The 19,261-nt window shown below is 35.9% G+C and overlaps 1 protein-coding gene across 1 annotated transcript in view; it reads right to left on the reverse strand.

Annotated features, from left to right (window-relative positions):
* Positions 1 to 924: 924 nt before the first annotated feature.
* The window catches only part of SPMIP4 (sperm microtubule inner protein 4), a 33,111-nt gene continuing 14,774 nt past the window's right edge, over positions 925 to 19,261 (reverse strand). The window contains 10 exon segments of the mRNA XM_079151146.1: positions 925 to 1,640; positions 1,681 to 4,628; positions 7,758 to 7,849; positions 8,141 to 8,189; positions 8,191 to 8,307; positions 8,311 to 8,315; positions 11,163 to 11,238; positions 11,241 to 11,254; positions 14,312 to 14,493; positions 18,301 to 18,330. Of these exon segments, the coding sequence (XP_079007272.1) occupies positions 3,807 to 4,628; positions 7,758 to 7,849; positions 8,141 to 8,189; positions 8,191 to 8,307; positions 8,311 to 8,315; positions 11,163 to 11,238; positions 11,241 to 11,254; positions 14,312 to 14,493; positions 18,301 to 18,330 (1,387 nt within the window). The 3' untranslated portion in view covers positions 925 to 1,640; positions 1,681 to 3,806.

Genomic DNA, 19,261 nt, shown 5'->3' on the forward strand with positions numbered 1-19,261 from the left:
TATTGGAATAAGATGCTGTCGAGGGCTCTAATAGTTAGAAAAAGACACTACCTGGCTTCAAAACGTCAAAAGACAGGCCAACTCTTTCAGTAGGGGAGAAAATACAGCTGGTGACTTTAAGTTGAAGCATACTCATTTACTATTCCAAAAATCCTAGGGTCCTTTAGAATTACACTAAATCAACTGTCCTCTATAAGTGGAACAGCAAAGCCTGGATGACAGCATGTGTGTACAAGATGGTTTAGTGAATATTTTAAGCCCATTATTGAGACTGACCAAAATATTTTTTCTTTCAAAATATTACTTCTTATTGACAATGTTCCTGGTTACCTAAGAGCTGTGATGGAGATATACAATAAGGGCAATGTTGTTTTTATGCCAGCTTACCTAACATCCATTCTGTAGCCCACTGATCAAGGAGTAATTTCAACTTTTAAGACACAGGAAATTTGCTTTGTAAAGCAACAACTGCCATAGATACCATTCCCTCTGGTGGAACTGGAGAAAGTATATTGTAAACCTTCTGAAAAGGATTTACCATTCTAGATGCCATTAAGAACATTCATGATTCACAGGAGAATGTTAGGATACTAACATAAATTGGAATTTGGAAGAGGTTGATTCCAACACTAATGGTTGACTTGGAGGGGTTCAAGACTTCAGTGGAGGAAGTAACTGCAGATGTAGGTGGAAAACAGCAAAAGAACTATCATTAGAAGTGAAGCCTGAAGATGTGACTGAGTTATTACAATATCATGATAAAACTTTAGTGAATGAGGAGTTGCTTCTCATGGATGAGCAAATGAAGTTTGGGGTGCAATCTTCTGGTGAAAATACTGTGAACATTGTTGATATAACAAAAGATTTAGAGTATTACATAAACCTAGTTGATAAAACAATGGGAGAGTTTGAGAGGATTGACTCCAATTTTGAAAGATATTCTACTGTGGGTAAAATGTTAACAAACAGTATCATGTCATACAGAGAAATCTTTCATGAAAAGAAAACAATTAATGCAGCAAATCTTAAGCAACCTCATCAGTCAGCAGCCATCAACATCAAGGCAAGATCCTCCACCAGCAAACCGATTACAACTTGCTGATGAGTCAGATGACCATTAACATTTTTAGCAATAAATTATGTTTTAATTAAGTCATGTACATTGTTTTAAAGACATATTTCTATAGTATACTGTAAATGTAAATACGACTTTCATATACATTGGGAAACCAAAAAATTCTTGTGACTTGCTTTATTGCTTTATTTTTGGTTGTCTGAAACCAAACCTGCAATGTCTCCAAAGTAGACCTATTTAAGACAAATATTTTCAAATTGGAATTTTCCCAAAAACTCCATAATTGCCTCTTTACAAGAAATGTATCTAAAACTTAAGGATACAGAAAAATTGAAAGTAATGGGCTAATAGATAAGCATCTGATAAGAAAGATGGAGGGGAATAAGGCATGAATCCATAAGAAAAGTTGAAAAATTAAAAAATGGGCTTTATGAAAAATCTGCAAACATTGAAGAGATAATAAAGAAGCATTATTGACTCCAAATGCACAGGCAGTAAAAATATTCATAAATTTTTCTCAAAAGAATATAAATGGCCAACATATATAAAAGAATGTTCAACATCACTAATTGTGTTGGTAAACTTTTCATCTCTGAGCAAAATACCCAACAACACCAACTTAGGCTTTTTTTTTTGGCTTGCAGTTTTAGAAGTTTGATAGTTGGGTCCATTGCGCTGGGCCCAGGGTGAGGCAGAACACTATGGTGGAAGGATGACAGCAGAGGAATGCTATTCATCTTATGGTGGACAGAAAGCGGAGAGAGGAGAGCTGTGGGGAAGATGAACCCTTCCAGAACACACCCCTAATAATCACCTCCTCCAGCTGCACCCCACCTGCCTACAGTTACTACCTAGCTAGCCATTCAAGCTCGGGTGGACTCATTAGTCCAAGTTCTCACGATCTGATCATTTACCTCTGAATATTCCTAAGGAAACACAGGAGCTTTTGAGGGACACTTCTTATCCCAATTATAGCATTAAGTGGGAAAATGCAAATTAGAAACTCAAGGTATCACCTCATACCTCTCGGAACAGGTAATGTCAAAAAGCAAAAGTTAACCAGTGTGGCAAGAATGTGGAGAAAATAAACAGTAACAAAACACGTGTGTTTATTTAGAGTAAGTGAAATTAGATGCATAGATTCAATCTACCTTAACCTGGAAGCCTCCATTAATACTTTCAAGATGGAACTTTTGATGAGCTTACTTGGGGGAGTGTGGGTATTCTGTCAACAATAAGGCCAAATCCATTAGTTTTGACAATCAGTGGAGACAGGAATAGGGCTGACTTCCTCTTAAGAGAGTTGAAGAGGATGGCAGTCACAACATCTGAAGAGAAGACTGCCACCCTGTATGTTGACGGGGTGGGTGATGAACACCGAAAGTTACAAAACAAATCTACACCCCTGCGACCCAAAGAAAATGTACAAAACTCCAAGTTCCTATTCTTCAGAGTTGCATCTTCCAAAGTTTGGAAATCAGCATTAAGACATGTGTTTACTATATCCCCCTTATTGTAGACGTCTTGTTTTTTCTTGTTGCTTTTTTGTTTTCTTTCTTTTTTTGCAGTGCAGGGGATGGAACCCAGGGCCTCAGGCATGCCAGGCAAGGGCTATACCACTAAACTACACTCCCAGCCCTGTATTACATATTGAAAATGATGGAGAACCCAGGGAATAAGTTATGTGATTGACTTACTTCCAGTTTTCATCATTATTATATTACCTTGCACATTTTTACCTCCCATAATACCTAATATAGCTATTTTGTATAGTGTAGAGTTTGGAAAAAATTTCCTAATTATAGCCCAGAATAATTTTAAGGAGGTGTAACTGAATGACATGTGGGTGATAAAAAATTAAATTTATACAAATACTTACATTCTCATGAACTTTTCATGATAAACTATGTTTAAAATGTACCTGTTGGTATTGTCTTGCCTTTGGAAGATATTTAAAAAATGATGTTGGGCTCTAGAATAACATATCAAGCTGTTCTTTCTTGCCACAATTAGAAAACACCAGTAACTAATTAAAGCCATCGGTAGATCTTCATAATATAATTTTATCTGCATAAAAAGTAGTTATCAGAATGTGAAAGGGAAGGAAACATGCAACTTGTATGCATGTAGAACATTTTGGGTTTCATCTTTTCCATTGACTTATTTTGTCCACATGCTTACATACATAAGCAAGGTTCATATATTGACTTTATTACAGTAATATGGTTTGTAGAGATGTCCATTCCTCAGTTAACCAGGGATTTGAGTTTCGTCTTTTTCTACTTGTTATTTTGTGCAAACATTTTCATAAAAGGACAGGATTCATATATTTATTTTATTAAGGTACAACAGATTGAATCATCTCTCAATTCTTGAGCATTTCAGTTTTTTCAAATTTGTACTTTCTGGAAAATGATGATGTAAACTTTGTTGAACACATTGCTTTTCATGAAATTTTGGAAAACTTCTTTATAATTTGAAGATAAGACTAGAGTATACATTTTTCTGGTAGTAATATTTTATTGCCAAATTATTCAAACTTTTCAAGAAGTCAGAACATCACCTTTTGCTGGTTCCCCTTCTAGGTCCTAACTTAAATTCCTGAAAACATAAACCTCATTAATGAGGTCATTATGGCTTACTCTAGAAACATGCCAGCAAAATGAAGGAAATTCTGTAATATTTTTTCTTTTCTTGCAAGAAGCTGGTTTTGAAGGGAAGAAGGAATACTTCAATTATAGAAATAATAGGAATTATGGCCATAGAATTGGTGTTTCATCCCTGAATTCAACTTATCCCTGAGGTCTTTATGGTCTTCTAGAATTGATTTATAGAAACGTTTTCGTGCACCAGTTTTTGAGAAAGAGTTCTTAAGATCCAGCAGGTTGGTCTGAGGCTTGGCCACTCCAGCTCTAGGAATCCAACCCAGAATAGGTCTTATTTCTTCGTTGTTTTCCATGTTCAAGCCCAGCTGTTCTTCTGGTTTACTTAAATAATGTTCTAAATTGAATGCTTCCATGTCTGGTTTATTTTGTAAAATACTAGGTTTAGTAAGGCTAACCCGGTTTTGACACATACTATATGGATCATGTAAGGCAGATTTAGAATGTTCATAGGGAATGTATTCACTTGATTTACAGTAAGATATAGGTCGGGGTTTTAATGACAGCTGTCTCCAGTACAAATCTTCTGTCTTTTTAGTATCTGTGATTTTTGGAAATGATTTTATGTCATAAATACTCGTCAAATCCTTTGTTGAATAAGAAGGACGGAGTGGGTAGTTAGATAGTAATCTTTGTTCTTCCTTCAGCTTCTCTTCAATATCCTGGTTTTTATGGGTCATGCCAGCTGGTATATTATCACTTAGTGCCATCATTTCTGTAGAACTGGGTACAAAGGTATGAAAAGTACACAAAACATTAGGGGTACAATCTGGACAGGAACGTGGTCTTTGCTGGATAATAGCCTCCAGGGGACGTCGGTTCTGAGTAAGTCGGGCGATTCGCCCTTCCAAGGGTCTGGAGGGTTTTAAGACGGGGTGGAATTTTTCTTGCTGTAGTGATGGAAGAGAAAGGAGAAAATTAATTGCTTAGTATTAATAAATGGCAGAACAACAGTCATATCCCATTTCCACTGAGTAAAAGTGAGATGGGTGTAGGAATGCACATGGCAAAAAATATTTAAGATTTATTTAAAGATATTTCAGTAGCTGTTGCTAGCAAAACAATAAAACTTCTTTTTCCTTTTTCTCAAAAGGACATTGAAATAAACACATTTTCTCCTTTACTGACTTTAGATAATATAGAAAGGACATATTTTTATTTGGCTGTACAGAAACACTTCTGTGTGGGAACTCTGCTTTCCAACTTTCAAAAATATAAAGGAATCACTGAATATAACTTCTGACCATTACCAACAGATGGCATTAGTAGTTGTGTGTAGCTATTAAAATATCAGTTAAAATCTTCTTTATTTAGTCTAAGATAAGGATTTCTTAAACCTTGACTGAATCAGAATCACCTTCAAAGGTGGCAGAAAGTGAAATTCCTAACCTGGGCCTTCTAAAATTGTGATTCAGAAGGTCTACTCAGGAATCTAATTTTTTGTGGGGGAGGTGCTGGGTATTGAACCCAGGGCCTCAGGGATGCTAAGTACATGCTCTTACCATTGAGCTGTACACCCGTGTATGAATCTAGATTTTAAACAAGCATCTCCAGTGCTGCTAAGGCTGGTAACATGCCATGCTTTGAGAAGCACTGGTCTGAGGTGTTATGTCTGTGCCTGGTTATTTATTTATTGATTGATTGATTGATTGATTGGTGCTGGGGGTCTGAACCAGGCTCTTGTCCATGCTCTGTCACTGTACACCTGAGTCTATCTGTGCTTATTTTTGAAATGTGTTAAGAAGTCTATGATTCTTTTTGAGATGTGTTATAAATACTATGAACTCAGTCATGACTAGAAACTTCAAAAGTAGGGAGTATATTCAAAGTGCTATTAATAGAGATGTGTCTGGTGGCATGAAGGAACTTTCTGGGATGTTGATAGTTTTCTATATTGTGATAGGAGTCTGGATTACAAAGGTATATACATTCATCAAAACTCAAATGTGTAGATTTGTGCAATTTCAACTAATATATTTCACTTTCAAAGAAAAAATCTGCAAACAAATACTGAAATCTGGTTAATGAAATGCCTGTCAAATGTTTAGGGGTGAAATATACTATACTAATATCTACAATTTTCTCTAAAACATGTTAAAATAATAAAGTATATTGATGGATGGCTAGAGGTATGGAAAGATGGGTAGATTATATAATAGAGCAAGTATAGTAAAGTGTTAATGGTAGACTCTGCATGGTTCAGTATATGGCTGTTAACTAAAATTTTTAAACTTTTCCTGTATGTTTTAAAAATTTATAGTAATATACTGAAGAAAAAGTAAAGACTATATATGATTGATGGAATTGACAAGAGAATAAAATGAGAATGTGAGAAAATAATAACTGTAGCTTGGACTTAAAAGAATGGGCTTAGGATCATCCTTTTGAAAACTAATCTGTTTATAGTTGGAGAATTTCCATACTGAGTTACTAACAATTTTTTTTTTTTTTAACTTTTAACTAATCAACTTTGAGTAAATATACTATGGGTTTTTTTTGGTGGAGGAGGAGTACTACCAGGGATTGAACTCAGGGCACTTGACCACTGAGCCACATCCTCAGCCCTATTTTGCATTTCATTTAGAAACAGGGTCTCAGCGAGTTGCTTAGTGCCTCACTTTTATTGAGATCCTCTGCCTCAGCCTCCTGAGCCACTGGGATTACAGGCATGCTCCACTGTGCCTGGCTTGAGTAAATACACTACAAAGAAAAATTCCAGCTGACATGCTTTCTTAAATTTGTCATTAAAAAGCAGGCTTATATGAGACTGACAGTATCCCTTATGCCACAAGCAGTTTTTAATACCTTTATTTTTATTCTATACAAAAAAGTTCATACCATATCTAAAACATGCTTTTCCCCGAGTCTATTGTTTATATTTTAGTTATAAGCCAGTAAGATTTCACTGAAACTTTCTTTTAAATTTCCAATGACTTTATATATATATTTATCTTGTTATTGATATTTGTTGATTTACTTGCACATTTTGTGCTCAGTATACTTCACAAGCATCCTTTGTATAACTGTACATGTGTTTTCTCGGTAAAAATGATAAAGTTGCTTGTTGAGGGGCTAAACCCAACAGGGTCACATGGAAATCTGGACAGTTGTTGAACACACCTGATAGTGTCAGCGTATACGTATATTGTCTAGCTATAGAGAATCCACGTTGCAAGAGAAAAATCAAGACAATTAAAAGCTATTTGGTGAATGATAGAAGTGTACAGACCCATTTCTAGTGTTATGATTCTGTATCACTTCCGTAAATGCTGAAGCTAATGTAAAGTGAATGTGCATCTTAGTCTAGAGTTCATTCTGAAACAATCTAATAGTCATCTGTATGCGTCTTCCATAGTTGACATCTTTGATAATATTAATTTTGTTTTTAAAATTTCTAGCTGTAGAGGAAAAAATTAAGTTCTCAAATAAAATCACATATGCATACTAATAGGTCATTTCATTTTTTAATGTAATGAAGTCAATGGATTATACCTCCTATTATGAAAGAACTTGATCTTTTCTTCCAGGCCATTTCACATAATCAACTAAGAAGTCTCTATTGATATAGGTAGAGAATTTATTGGCTTTTGATTGTAATTCAGCCAACTCTCAATTATTGTGGATATCAGGAAGAAGTCTTTACTTCCTTAAAAGCAATGATAATGTACAAGATATACAAATGTACAAAGATCCAGAATTTACTAAGAATCTCATTGAATTACTAGCTAACTCTATTCTTTTGTAAACCAATTGCCTTTGTAAGTAATATTTTAGCAATAGTAGCACAGTAGAAAGTCTGTTAAAAAAAATTAGCAATGTGAAGAAAAGAAACTTTGTTTTTCCACATAGGGTATTCAATCAGTTCCAAACAGTTCAGAATTAACTTCTAAAATTACTTAAATTTTCTCTTTGCTAGGTTGGCCACTAGTACTCATGACAGAAATAAAAGGTGGGCAAAGCAGGAAGTCCAACACTATATGTTCTCCCTTTAAATAACAGAGTTGACTGCAATTACTTACAGGCTGTGGGTCAAATCCTGTCTGTCCCGTTAATTCTGCTACTTCCTTTTCATGGTAATCATCCAGTTCAAGGGGGTTTGTGGGCCCCAGACCTTAAAGGAAACACTGGCTTATTATTTTGGTAGAGTAAATGAAGAATGATAATTAAATTACTCTAGGTAGTTACATACCCATCTCCTTCATAATATAATTAAAACCAATTAATGGAAGAAACCAACCCTACCTCTCCCAGCTACCCCTTAGGAGAAACTTACCACCCTTCTTAATTAATATTAGTACTTAGATTGAGAAACAGGGAAAATATAAGATGAAAATGTATAAAAAGCATTTGTTGAATACCCCATTTTGTTCTCATTTTTACCTGAATTAATGAGAACTCATACCTGTGAAATCATGATTGTATGAAGAGAGCCAATGGGACCTTTCAAGATTTTCTTCGTATGTTGGCTTCTCTTATGGACTTAAGAGCATCCCATGAGTTTAATGAAGTGTTGGGAGCAAAAGTTTTAGGAGGTTTTGGGTAGAATGTTGGCTTATTTTTCTCAACACATTAGGAAACTAGAATATGAACATAAAGATTATTGCTATTAATGTCATCTAGGAGAGTAAGGGCAGACTCACTATTTCTGCAGGAAAGGGACAAGGAAATTCTAGGCTGAAGCCAGATACTTAAAAAAAAAAATCATTAATTACTAATACTCAAGGCTAGGCAAGGTGGCTGTAACTGTAACTATATTTAGACTTAACATTTTATCAAAAAATGGGAAGGTCTTTTTCTAAAAGCCTCTGATAACGTATATTAGGGACATATTCCTGGATACTCTACCACCAAGGAAATTTTGTTAGATACAAAAGGTTCTGAGGTACTCTTTTGGCTGAGATTAGGTAAAATTGTGTGCCTTCTACTTTCTCTTCCTTGCTTGACATGAAACCATATGATGACTTTTATGACTTTTGAAGAAGGTAAGTCATTCAAATGCAAATACAATTTTATTCTTTGGACACATGAGTTTTTGTATTTAAAAAGGGTATGCATGTAAACATAATAGAACGAGTTTCATTGCAAGTGTTTCTGGTTACTTAGAAATTCATCTTTTCTAAGATTGATGACACTCTGTAAACATTTTTTGAGCACCTATGTGTACACAGTAGTGGAAAGAACAAGGACAGGTCAGAAATAAATCCAGCCATCCAGGAGTATATTGGCTACTAGAGGATAACAATGAGTGTAAGTAGCTCTTTGCTATAAAATAAGTTAAAACAAAATGACTTTGAAGTTCAGAAGAGGAAGGGATTGAATCTAGCTGAATCAAGAAGCAGGGTAGGGAGTGGGAATGGAAGGAGGAGACCAAGGGCCATGTTCTGTCATACCATAGGAACTGGACCTTGAATGACAATACAGAACTGGAATAGCAGGAACAGAGGTCTGGATTGTGGCAACAGTATGAAACTAACATTTCTTGAACATTATGCCACTCACTGCCCTCACAGCCAAGCCCACCCATTAACATTTGCAGAGTCTGGAGCTAAAGTACAATGGAAGTCCATATTCCATTTGTCTAAATAGTTTAAGTCACGTAAGTAAACTGATATATAAACTATGTTCCATTCTCCCTGTTCAAACAAAATATCTTTTTAACCTTAGAAGAACAGGTTCAAATTTAGACCACTAAATGGTGGATCCAGGAAGAGCCAACTGCAGCCTCTGGCCTCAGTACCCCTCACTGCTCTTTTCTACCCTCCCATCATCCCTACTTCCAGACAACAACCATCTCTGGTTACCCCTCTGGCCTTGATAAATACTAGCTCAGGAACACTGTTAACCCTTGGGAGGATGTGTCTGAGGAAGAGTCAGGCCAAAGGGCAATTCTGGGTCTGGGTGGGAAAGAGGTACTTAGAGATCTGTCAATCCTGAATGCACAGGCTTCATACATATATAATGCAGAAGGATGAAGCCAAGATAGCATTTAAAATATTTTGTTTAAAATTAAGCCACTGGGACTGAAATGGAGCAAATTAAATTTCATGCATGTATGATCATGTCAAAATGAACCCTACTATTATGTATAATTATAATTCACTCATAAAAAGTATTAAATAAAGCATTAAATAAATAAAACTAGCCCAGTACTTAAATTTTTTTTTTTTTTTTCCTGTGGTGCTGGGTTTGAAACCAGGGCCTTGTGCTTGTGAGGCAAGCACTCTACCAACTGAGCTATATCCCCAGCCTCCAGTAATTAAATTTTAAAGGTTAAACCATCTTATTTGGAACATTCTTCTTTCCAGGGTTATCTATTCTTAATGTTGCTAGGTCAACCAAGTATTATAATCATTGAAATAATAATGCTGATAGCAGTTAAATTTATTATGAGCTTACTATGTAATAATCTGCTGCTAGGTACTTTTATATGGATTTCATTCCTAGGACAACAGTTTTACTACCAATCCTGTTTTATCTACTAGGAAACTGAGGTATTAAATGATTAAATATATTACCCAGTTCACAGAATTGATAAGGCTGAACCACTTTAAAATTCACACTTTACTAATAGTTATACATATTTTCTTATTGATTTGGATGGAAAAAAATACTAAAGTACAGTTTCTAGAGTTTTCTCTTTGTAGCCAGGTGACACATGTTAGGGATTGCTTATCAGGTTATCTGTCTTTCTCTTCCCCTGGGCATAGGATGGAGAAGGAGAGACAAGACTATTTGTCCACAAATATGAGTTACAATCTTCGAACAGGAATTCTTGCTATGCATTCTACTCTCAGAGGAATTATCTAATGGATGTGGGTTGAAGCTAGTTAGGGTACAGAGGTTAACAGCATAGATTAGAGTCTCACAAACATGAATTATGTGATCATGACATAATCACAAACTCTCTGAGCCTCAGTTTCCTTATCTATAAAATGGAATTGATTATACTAATCTTATGAGATTTTTATAAGAAGTAAATGACATATCTAAAACACTTAGTGTATAGCAATTTCTCAGTAAATGGTAGCTCTTGTTTTAGTTTATTTTAAGTGTACTAATAATGAGGGGGACAATAATAGTTCATAAATCGTTCTGAAAATCTCCCATTTACTCTGCATATTTTGAATAGCTTGATATATTATGAATTGTAAGAACAGTTTAAGGGTGTGAAACATAATGTGTGTGAAACACAGTTCTTCCCCACCATCTTTCTGGGGAGAAACCTTTTTTGTTTATAACCAAGGATATGTTCCATAACAAAAGTATGTGAAATCAGCTAATAAAATTGGAAAACGTGAGCCATAGTCAAAATCTCAAATTTTCACACAAACAGCAAATAAATTCATCTTTTGGAGTTTTTGAAACTATTGGGTAAAAATATATGTACTTTCTCTTAAAACACACATTTTGAAAAGATAACTTACAATCATAATACACACCCTGACCTGGCCACGTCAATGCTTTCTTCTTTGAATCCGTGGGAAAATCAAGCAGTTCGTATATCTGTAAGGATTACCTGAAATTTTCAAGAAAAACACCGTTAAAATACTTAAGAACAGTCTTTTAACAATGGGTTATGATGAAGCAAATAAAAATAGTACAGGTTAGAGATGATTTCTGGTGTACAATACAGCTATACAGTATAGCTTTTTAGAATTTTGGTACTGGGGATTGAACTCAGGGCCTTGCATATGTTGAGGGTCTACACTCCTATCCCTTCCTTGTAACTTTCAAGATGCAGCCTACTCTTTATTCTTGAGCCCTAATATGAGCAGCATGTGGGCCAGAGTGAGAATGAGTCTCTAACCTTAGTGTCTCAGCAAGGATAGAGGGCATGCCTACGTAATAATTCTTCCTGGATCTTCTTTCTCGTCTCTGGAGGCTCAGCAAATACATTTCTTTACTACCCTGTTTTGGCTTTTCTCAATCCAAATATCAAAAGTTTTAAAAAAAATGGAATTGTACTTGCTAACCAAAGAGGTAGTGAAAGAGAACATTTTATTTATTTATTTATTCATTCGTTTATTTATTTTTATGTGGTGCCGAGGATCGAACCCAGTGCCTCACACATGCTAGGCAAGTCTCTACCCTGAGCCACAACCCCAGCCCGAAAGAGAACATTTGAAAGAATACAGCTTCTTAGGTGTTGTTTTGTATTTAATAGCATTACCAATTACAGCATGGCTGCCTCTGGTCTCATCCTAAATTTCAAGCTAAAGAATGCTCTGAACACCCATTATTATTATTTTTTTCCTGTGGTATGGGGATTGAACTCACAGTCTTGCACATGCTAGGCAAGCACTCTACCATTGAGCTACATCCCCAGTCTGTTTTATTTTGAGATGGTCTAATTGCCCAGGCTTGCTGTGAACTTGTGATCCTCTTGCCTCAGCTTCCTGAATAGCTGGGGTTATAGGCATGCACCCAATTCCCAGCTCCATTCTCATATATAATAAGAACAAAGGCTGGCATTTATTGAACACTTATTATGTGCCAGCCACTGGACTGTTTTTTTTAATATATGTCACATGCATTTTTATACATATTATGAGGAAAGATACTTTATTCCCACTTCAGTGAATAAAAGAAACTGAGGCACAGAAAGAATAGGCAATTTATGCAAATTCACATAGTAGGTGGAATTCAAACTCAGGCAATCTGATTATAGAATACACACTCTACCTCACATGCTATTTTTCCTAATAAGAAGGGATTAAAATGAGTGTAAGATCAGAAACCCAATACAGTACTAGTTCACAGAAATATCTTCCAATATTTATTAAAGCGTATTCATCTTAAAGTCCCCTAAGAGAGTGACTGGTCAGAAAGAGGCAGATGCTTGCAAGAGCAGAAAATGAAGAAGGCAACTTGTTTCTTCAGTCCCTGAAAGGTGTTTTTATGAGTTCAACACATGTTTCTGTGACTTCTTGCTAACTATGCACAAAATATAATTTCAGAAATTATCTAATTCAGGATTGAAAATAATTAATTTTGATAATTTCCCTAATAAGATCATAAAATTTCTATTGTTTAGACACATATCTTGGGTTTAGTTTTACACAGCACTCACTTCTTTTCACTCCCCCAGTATAACTAAGCATAGCCTCAACACTAAACAGACAATGTTCTAGAGACAGCCTGCACTGCCTGTTATCAATACTGACTGGTCTAGAGGTATTGGAAAAGTTCTCATGGTGTACACATATTGGAGTCATTGTATGACAGCAAACAATAAAGATCATAACTTATCACTTATCTCTGCTATCTATGAAGTGGCACTAAGACTCCCATTTTAGAGATTAGGCAGTGAATTTTCAGAAGTTAAGAAACATCACTATGGTTTCACAGTAAGTGGCAAGGCCAGAATTCTACACTTCTACTCTGACTCCAGAGTCCTTGCCTCTGGACTTGGGGTGTGGTTCAGTGGCAGAGCACTTGCCTAGTATGTGTGTGAGTTTCTGGATTTAATCCTTAGCACTGACTTAAAAAAAAATCCATGCACTTAAGTCCTCTGCTACACATTTTTTTCAAAACTCAACAACATAACTGCCTGCTAACAAGGTGCTGAGGTTGTTATTGATGATCCTTGCATTTTGGTACAAATATTCATTTACAGAAGACAGTTGTTATAGGACAATTCTTGCGTCTTATTACCTCACAGCTTAATTAACTCACCAAATATTTACTTTTTCTTGTCATGTACCTTTTCTGTCACCTTCAGTTACCCCTCTTTAGCATCTTCAGTCTTTCTGCAGAGGTCTTGTCTGTTTTCACACATGTGAAACTCCTCAGCAAAGACTGGGGTGTCTAATGTGGGTGAGACTCAATGAGGGGTCCAGAGGATACTGCCCTCTCTAATAAAATACATCCACACAGATGCCCCAGGGTGTCAAGAGGATGTGAATAAACTGCTCCCATTAGTTTCTGAGACTTATTCTAAATGTTAAGCTTTCAAATTAATCACCACTGCTGCCTTGCCCCTTGTGGTCATCATCTAAGCGAGGATGAAATTTTTTTTTTTTTTTTTGTACCAGAGATTGAACTCGGGGGCACTTGACCTCTGAGCCACATCCCCAGCCCTATTTTGTATTTTATTTAGAGAAAGGGTTTCAGTGAGTTGCTTAGCTCCTCACTTTTGCTGAGGCTGTCTTTGAACTCATGATCCTCCTGCCTCAGCCTCCTGAGCCACTGGGATTACAGGCATGTGCCATGGAACTCAGCTAGGATGGAATTTTTAAAAGCTGAACCATAAGAGAGAGTGGGAAGGAAATAAAAACAAAATAAGTAGAACAAAGATAATCAATTCTATAGTTCCGGTTTCTGATTCTACCATGGGAGGCCGTGTGTGAAGTAGAAGGATCAGAAGCACCTGAAGAGTCTGGTTTAATTGGTCTGCAGTGGGGTCCCTGCTGAATGTGGGGCACGGCCACAGTCAGGAACAACTTTCTTAATCCACTGAAGGGTCACATATCTGTGTTTTCAGTCCTTCATGTTCCTTGCTTTCTTTAATTTGTTATTGAATAAATTCCAATAATAACAACAATTAATAGTTTTGATTTAAGTCACATTTTACCTCTTGTCTTCAAAACTGTTGAATCATAGGTCTTGGTTGGCACTGTGGGAGCAAATGGCTGTTGGGTGCAGGCTTTAATGCCATTGTAGAGCTCCTTAGGTGACGTAAAGGTCGGGAACATGGCTCCACGAGAGATGTGTGTATGGTAGGGGTGTTCAATTGGATATGGTAAGCAGATTTCGCTAAGATTTATCGAGCAAATAAAACAGAAGAAAAAGAAGTGCAATGAAAAAATTAATCATCAAATATTTATTGGGACTCTTTGTAATGGCAGTTAGTGTTCTAATCTCTGAAGGTAAGACAGTAACTCAGAGCAAATAATCATGGAGTTGGCATTCTGTGGAATATCTACCATAACATATATGAAATTTTCTTAATTTTGCTAGACAAAACTAAATTTAATTTTAAAAAATAATCATACCTAATTATCATGAATAACTTCCATAGCTGGTATCATATAAAGTAGACAATATATGAATCTTTTAGTTTTCAGACTATGTAGGAAGAATTTCTAGTTGCTTTTAATTCCTGCTTCTTGTTTAAAAAAGGTTATTTTATGAGATAATTTTGGATATTTAGCTCAGCACTACACTTATCTTGGATTGAACTTTCAACCCAGGTATCTGTTTTCTTTAACAAAATATACTGCCTGTTTATGTATACGATGTTTTGAAATAAAAGAGCCAAAAATAGACCACTGAAGGAAAAAATAAATGAAAAAGGCCACAATGATATAATTTTCCTATCATATGGAGAACTGGCAGAGGTTAAGGGAAAATAAAAAAAAAAAAAAACTGTCTAAACCAGAAGAAAATTGAGATCAGAAAGTTCACAGAATAGAAAAATGGTATTTATAATTAGAAAATTAGGTAGAAAAAGTCCAGTGACAGGGGTTGAATTATGTCTCTCCCCCAAATCCATACATTAAAGTCCTAATTCCAAAGGCATTATGTTATGTCCTAATTTGGAAGTAGGGTTGTTCACACATAACTGGATAAGAGGGGTCATACTGAAGAAGGGTGGGTCCTTAATCCAATGAACCTGATATATCCGTATAAAAAAGGGAAACTTGGACTCAGATGAGCACACGAGAATGCTGTGTGAAGATGAAGGCAGAGATCAGGGTGACATATCTGCAAGCCAAGGAATGCCAAGGACTCGAGCAAGCCACCAGAAGCCAGGTGCTGGGCAGGGAGTAGGTTTTCTCACAGTCTCCAGAAGGAACCAAGCCCACCAACACCTTGTTCTTGGACTTCTAGCCTCCCACTTTGAAATGTATCAAGCTATAAATAGAACCATGAATCCAATAATGGAGCCCAGACAAAAGGGCTTTTCTTGTCATACTTCTTATGAAGAAAACTAGAAAAGTCCAAAACAAGGGTTCTATACATAATTTGTTTTTTAAACAAAGTCCCTTAAAACCTAAACCTTGATTATTTATTTAAAAAATTAAAAAAAATTTTTTTGGTACTGGGAATTTAACCCGGGGCACTTTAACCACTGAACTACATCCCAGCCCTTTTTTATATTTTATTTAGAGACAGGGTCTTGTGAGTTGTTTAAAGCTAAGTTGCTGAAGCTGGCTTTGAACTCACAATCCTCTTGCCTCAGCCTCCGGAGCTGCTGGGATTACAGGCATGTGCCACCATGCCTAGCTAAATCTTGATTTTAATAGCTTTTTGAGTAGTTCTTTGCGGAAACACAGTTTTACAATGTCTGCTTAGTATTTTCAGTAAAGATAGATAGGGCTTTGTATCATACTCATACCAAAACTACCAAAGGACACGTCAAGGAAAGAAAACTACAGACCAGTATACCTGATGAACATAGATGCAAATATACTTTGTAAAATATTAGCAAATCATGTTCAACAACCTATTAAGACTGTACATCACAACCAAGTTGGTTTTATTACAGAGATGAAAGGATGGTTTAGCATATGTAAATCAATAAATGTAATTCGTCATATAAACAGAATTAAGGACAAAAATCACTTGGTTATCTCAGTAGATGCAGAGAAGGCCTTTGACAAAACTCGGCCCCCATTCATGATAAAAACAGATGAAATCTACCTCAACGACAAAGACTGAAAAAACCAAAGCCAACATCATAGTAAATGGGGAAAAATTGGAAATATTTTCTTTAAAATCTGGAACAAGATAAGGATGTCTACTCTCATCACTCCTATTTAATTCAGTTGTAGAAATCCTAAGCAGAGCAATTAGGATGAATGGATAAAGAAAATGTGGTGTGTATACACAATGGAATTTCATTCAGCCATACAGAAAAATGAAATTATGTCATTTGTAGGAAAGCGGATGGAATCAGAGATGACTATGTTAAGCAAAATAAATCAAGTCCAGAAGGTCAAGGGTTGTATGTTTTCTCTCATTTGTGGAAGCTAGAAAGGAAAAGGAAAAGAAAAGGGGGGATTTCATGAAAATCAAAGGGAGATCAGTAGAGGAAAGGGATGGGGTGGGGGTGAGGAGGGATGGATAAAGTGCTGGGGAGTGATATTGCTAAATTATATTGTTATATTGTGTGCATGTATGAATATGAAACAACAAATCCCATTATTATGTACAAATATAATGCATGAATAAAAAAGTATAGAAAAAAAAGGGAGGGGGTGCAAATTGTTTCTTATACCAGTGACCAATAAAAGGAAAAAGGGTTCCTTGGAGTTCTGGCTCATTCTAGGAGTGGGGCAGGAAATATACAAGATAATCCAGAAGCATCTTATAGTGCCCAAAAGTAAGGAACTGCTAAAAGAAAGAAAGAAAAAAAAAGCACCCTCCAAATCCCCACAAGAATGAGGAAAATGTCAAAAGAATACAGAAGAGAATTAGAAGAATTTCTTATGGCCAATGTGAGTAATAAAATAAAGGGGTACTATATTACTGCCTAAGACCAAAAAATCAAATATCCCCAAGTCAATACTGAAAATAAGTGGTTCCATAAATAAATGGAAAGGAATAACCATGCAGAAGAATGCCAAAAGTTTAAGCAGGTGCTTTGCTCTTGGAAGGTGGAGCCTGATGCCAGATGCCTACCATGCACAGTGACTTTCTTTTTAAGGGAACAGTGTGGATGGGAGGAGAATAAAAGAAAGTAACTGTACAGTAATGAATCCTGAAAATCGCTGCCTCTGCCAGGTGATCAAGGCCAACATCAGAGAAATCAGGTATACAGCATGCACCCTTCATAGGCAGTGATGAAAGTGGTGATTTACCTCTGTGGTCCTTCTCCCCAAAACAATGCCCCAGTTTAATCATTGAAAAACACTAGCTAAAATCCATTTGGGAGCATTCTACAAAATATCATCTATAATTCTCAAATAGTCAAGGTCAAGGAAAGCCTGTGAAAATGTCATAACAAAAAGGCATCTAAGGAGACATGAAGACTAAATGTAATGTAGTATCCTGGATAGGATCCTGAAACAGAAAAAGGACAGTAGGTAAAAACTAAGGAAATTTGAATAAAGTACAGACTTCAGTTAAACTAATGCATTGATACTTGTTCATTAATTGTGACAAATGTGCTATATTAATGTGGTCATATTAATATGGCAATAGTAGGGGAAACTGGTTGGAGGGTATGTAAGAACTTGCTGTACTAACTTCCTTATAATTCTATAAATCTAAAACTATACTAAAATAAAACTTTATTTAAAAAGAGATTGGCAATGGGCTGGAGATTGAACTCAGTGTAGAGGGCTTGCCTAGCATGTGCAAGGCCCTGGGTTCAATCCTTAGGACTACCAAACAAACAGAGGGGGGTGGGGGAGGAGAGAGAGGGGCAGGGGATATAACTGGGGAGAAAAAAAAATAATGGCACCTGGATTGAACCTGCCTCTCCTTCCATTTGTTAAAAAATAGCTTTCATCAAAGTCTCACTTCTCTCACCTGTCTTAAGTGGTATGTATAGAATGCCAGTATTTTTTTTTTTCTGATTATAACAAGGGAGGAAAATATAAGTTTTGTACTTACTCTAATGTTGAATTAGATGGTTTGGGCAACCTAGAATTAAACAGAAAACAAGTCCTAATTTAAATTAAGGGCTTTTAAAGGCTTGTATTATTATTAGAAACTTGCTTAAGACTAAAGATATACACCATTTTCAAACTATATTGTCACTGAGATACTTTTATTAACTTTCTGGAACTGGGCATATTGACAGGATAGAGAAATATATTTTCATATCTGTTGTCTATTGATCAGTTTTTCCATTCCATGTATTCTTACTTCAGTCCTAATCACCCTTTTGCATTTCTTATTTGCAGTAAAGGTACAGGGGCTGATGGGCAGCTTCTAATAAGAGAGCTCTGGTTCTTATTGACCTTGACTCTCATAATCAGGTAGTAGCCAAAGAGCCCTCAGGAAGCCTGACATCACATATGTGGTGCAATTACATGACCTGAAGCAACCCAAATATGGCCTTGTTGGGAGGATATGTAGGTTATGGGTATACTTTGTTCCTTTACCCAGAGTTGCTGATCTCTCATGATAGTAAATGTTGCTATGAGAGGACAGAACAAAACTGATCAAGTTCCTGGAGGTTTGCCTTTCCATACCAGTTCATTGCAAGGTTGTATGTTTAATTATTTGGAACCCTGATTTCCAAGAAATAATACTATAGTCCGATTTCAGACATGAAAAATAAACAGAATGCCATCAATTTGATAGTAAAGTTGGTAAAACTGAATACACTTCAAATTTTCAGATGTTTTACATATTCACTAGAAAGTGGCATATAAGTCATAGAATTTTATTACTCTAGCATATGTTATAAATACACAATTCTCATGAACCATAATGTTTATATCTTAAGTATGTGGGCGTGGAACTAAAAAAATATTTCCTCTTTTCTAGTTATATTGTTGAGTTGGAGATGGGGGTGAACAATGAATATATGAATCCAAGGGATCTGGAGTTACAATTTCCTACGTAC

Source organism: Sciurus vulgaris (assembly GCF_902686455.1).
Source record: "Sciurus vulgaris genome assembly, chromosome: 8".
Classification (NCBI taxonomy): domain Eukaryota; kingdom Metazoa; phylum Chordata; class Mammalia; order Rodentia; family Sciuridae; genus Sciurus; species Sciurus vulgaris.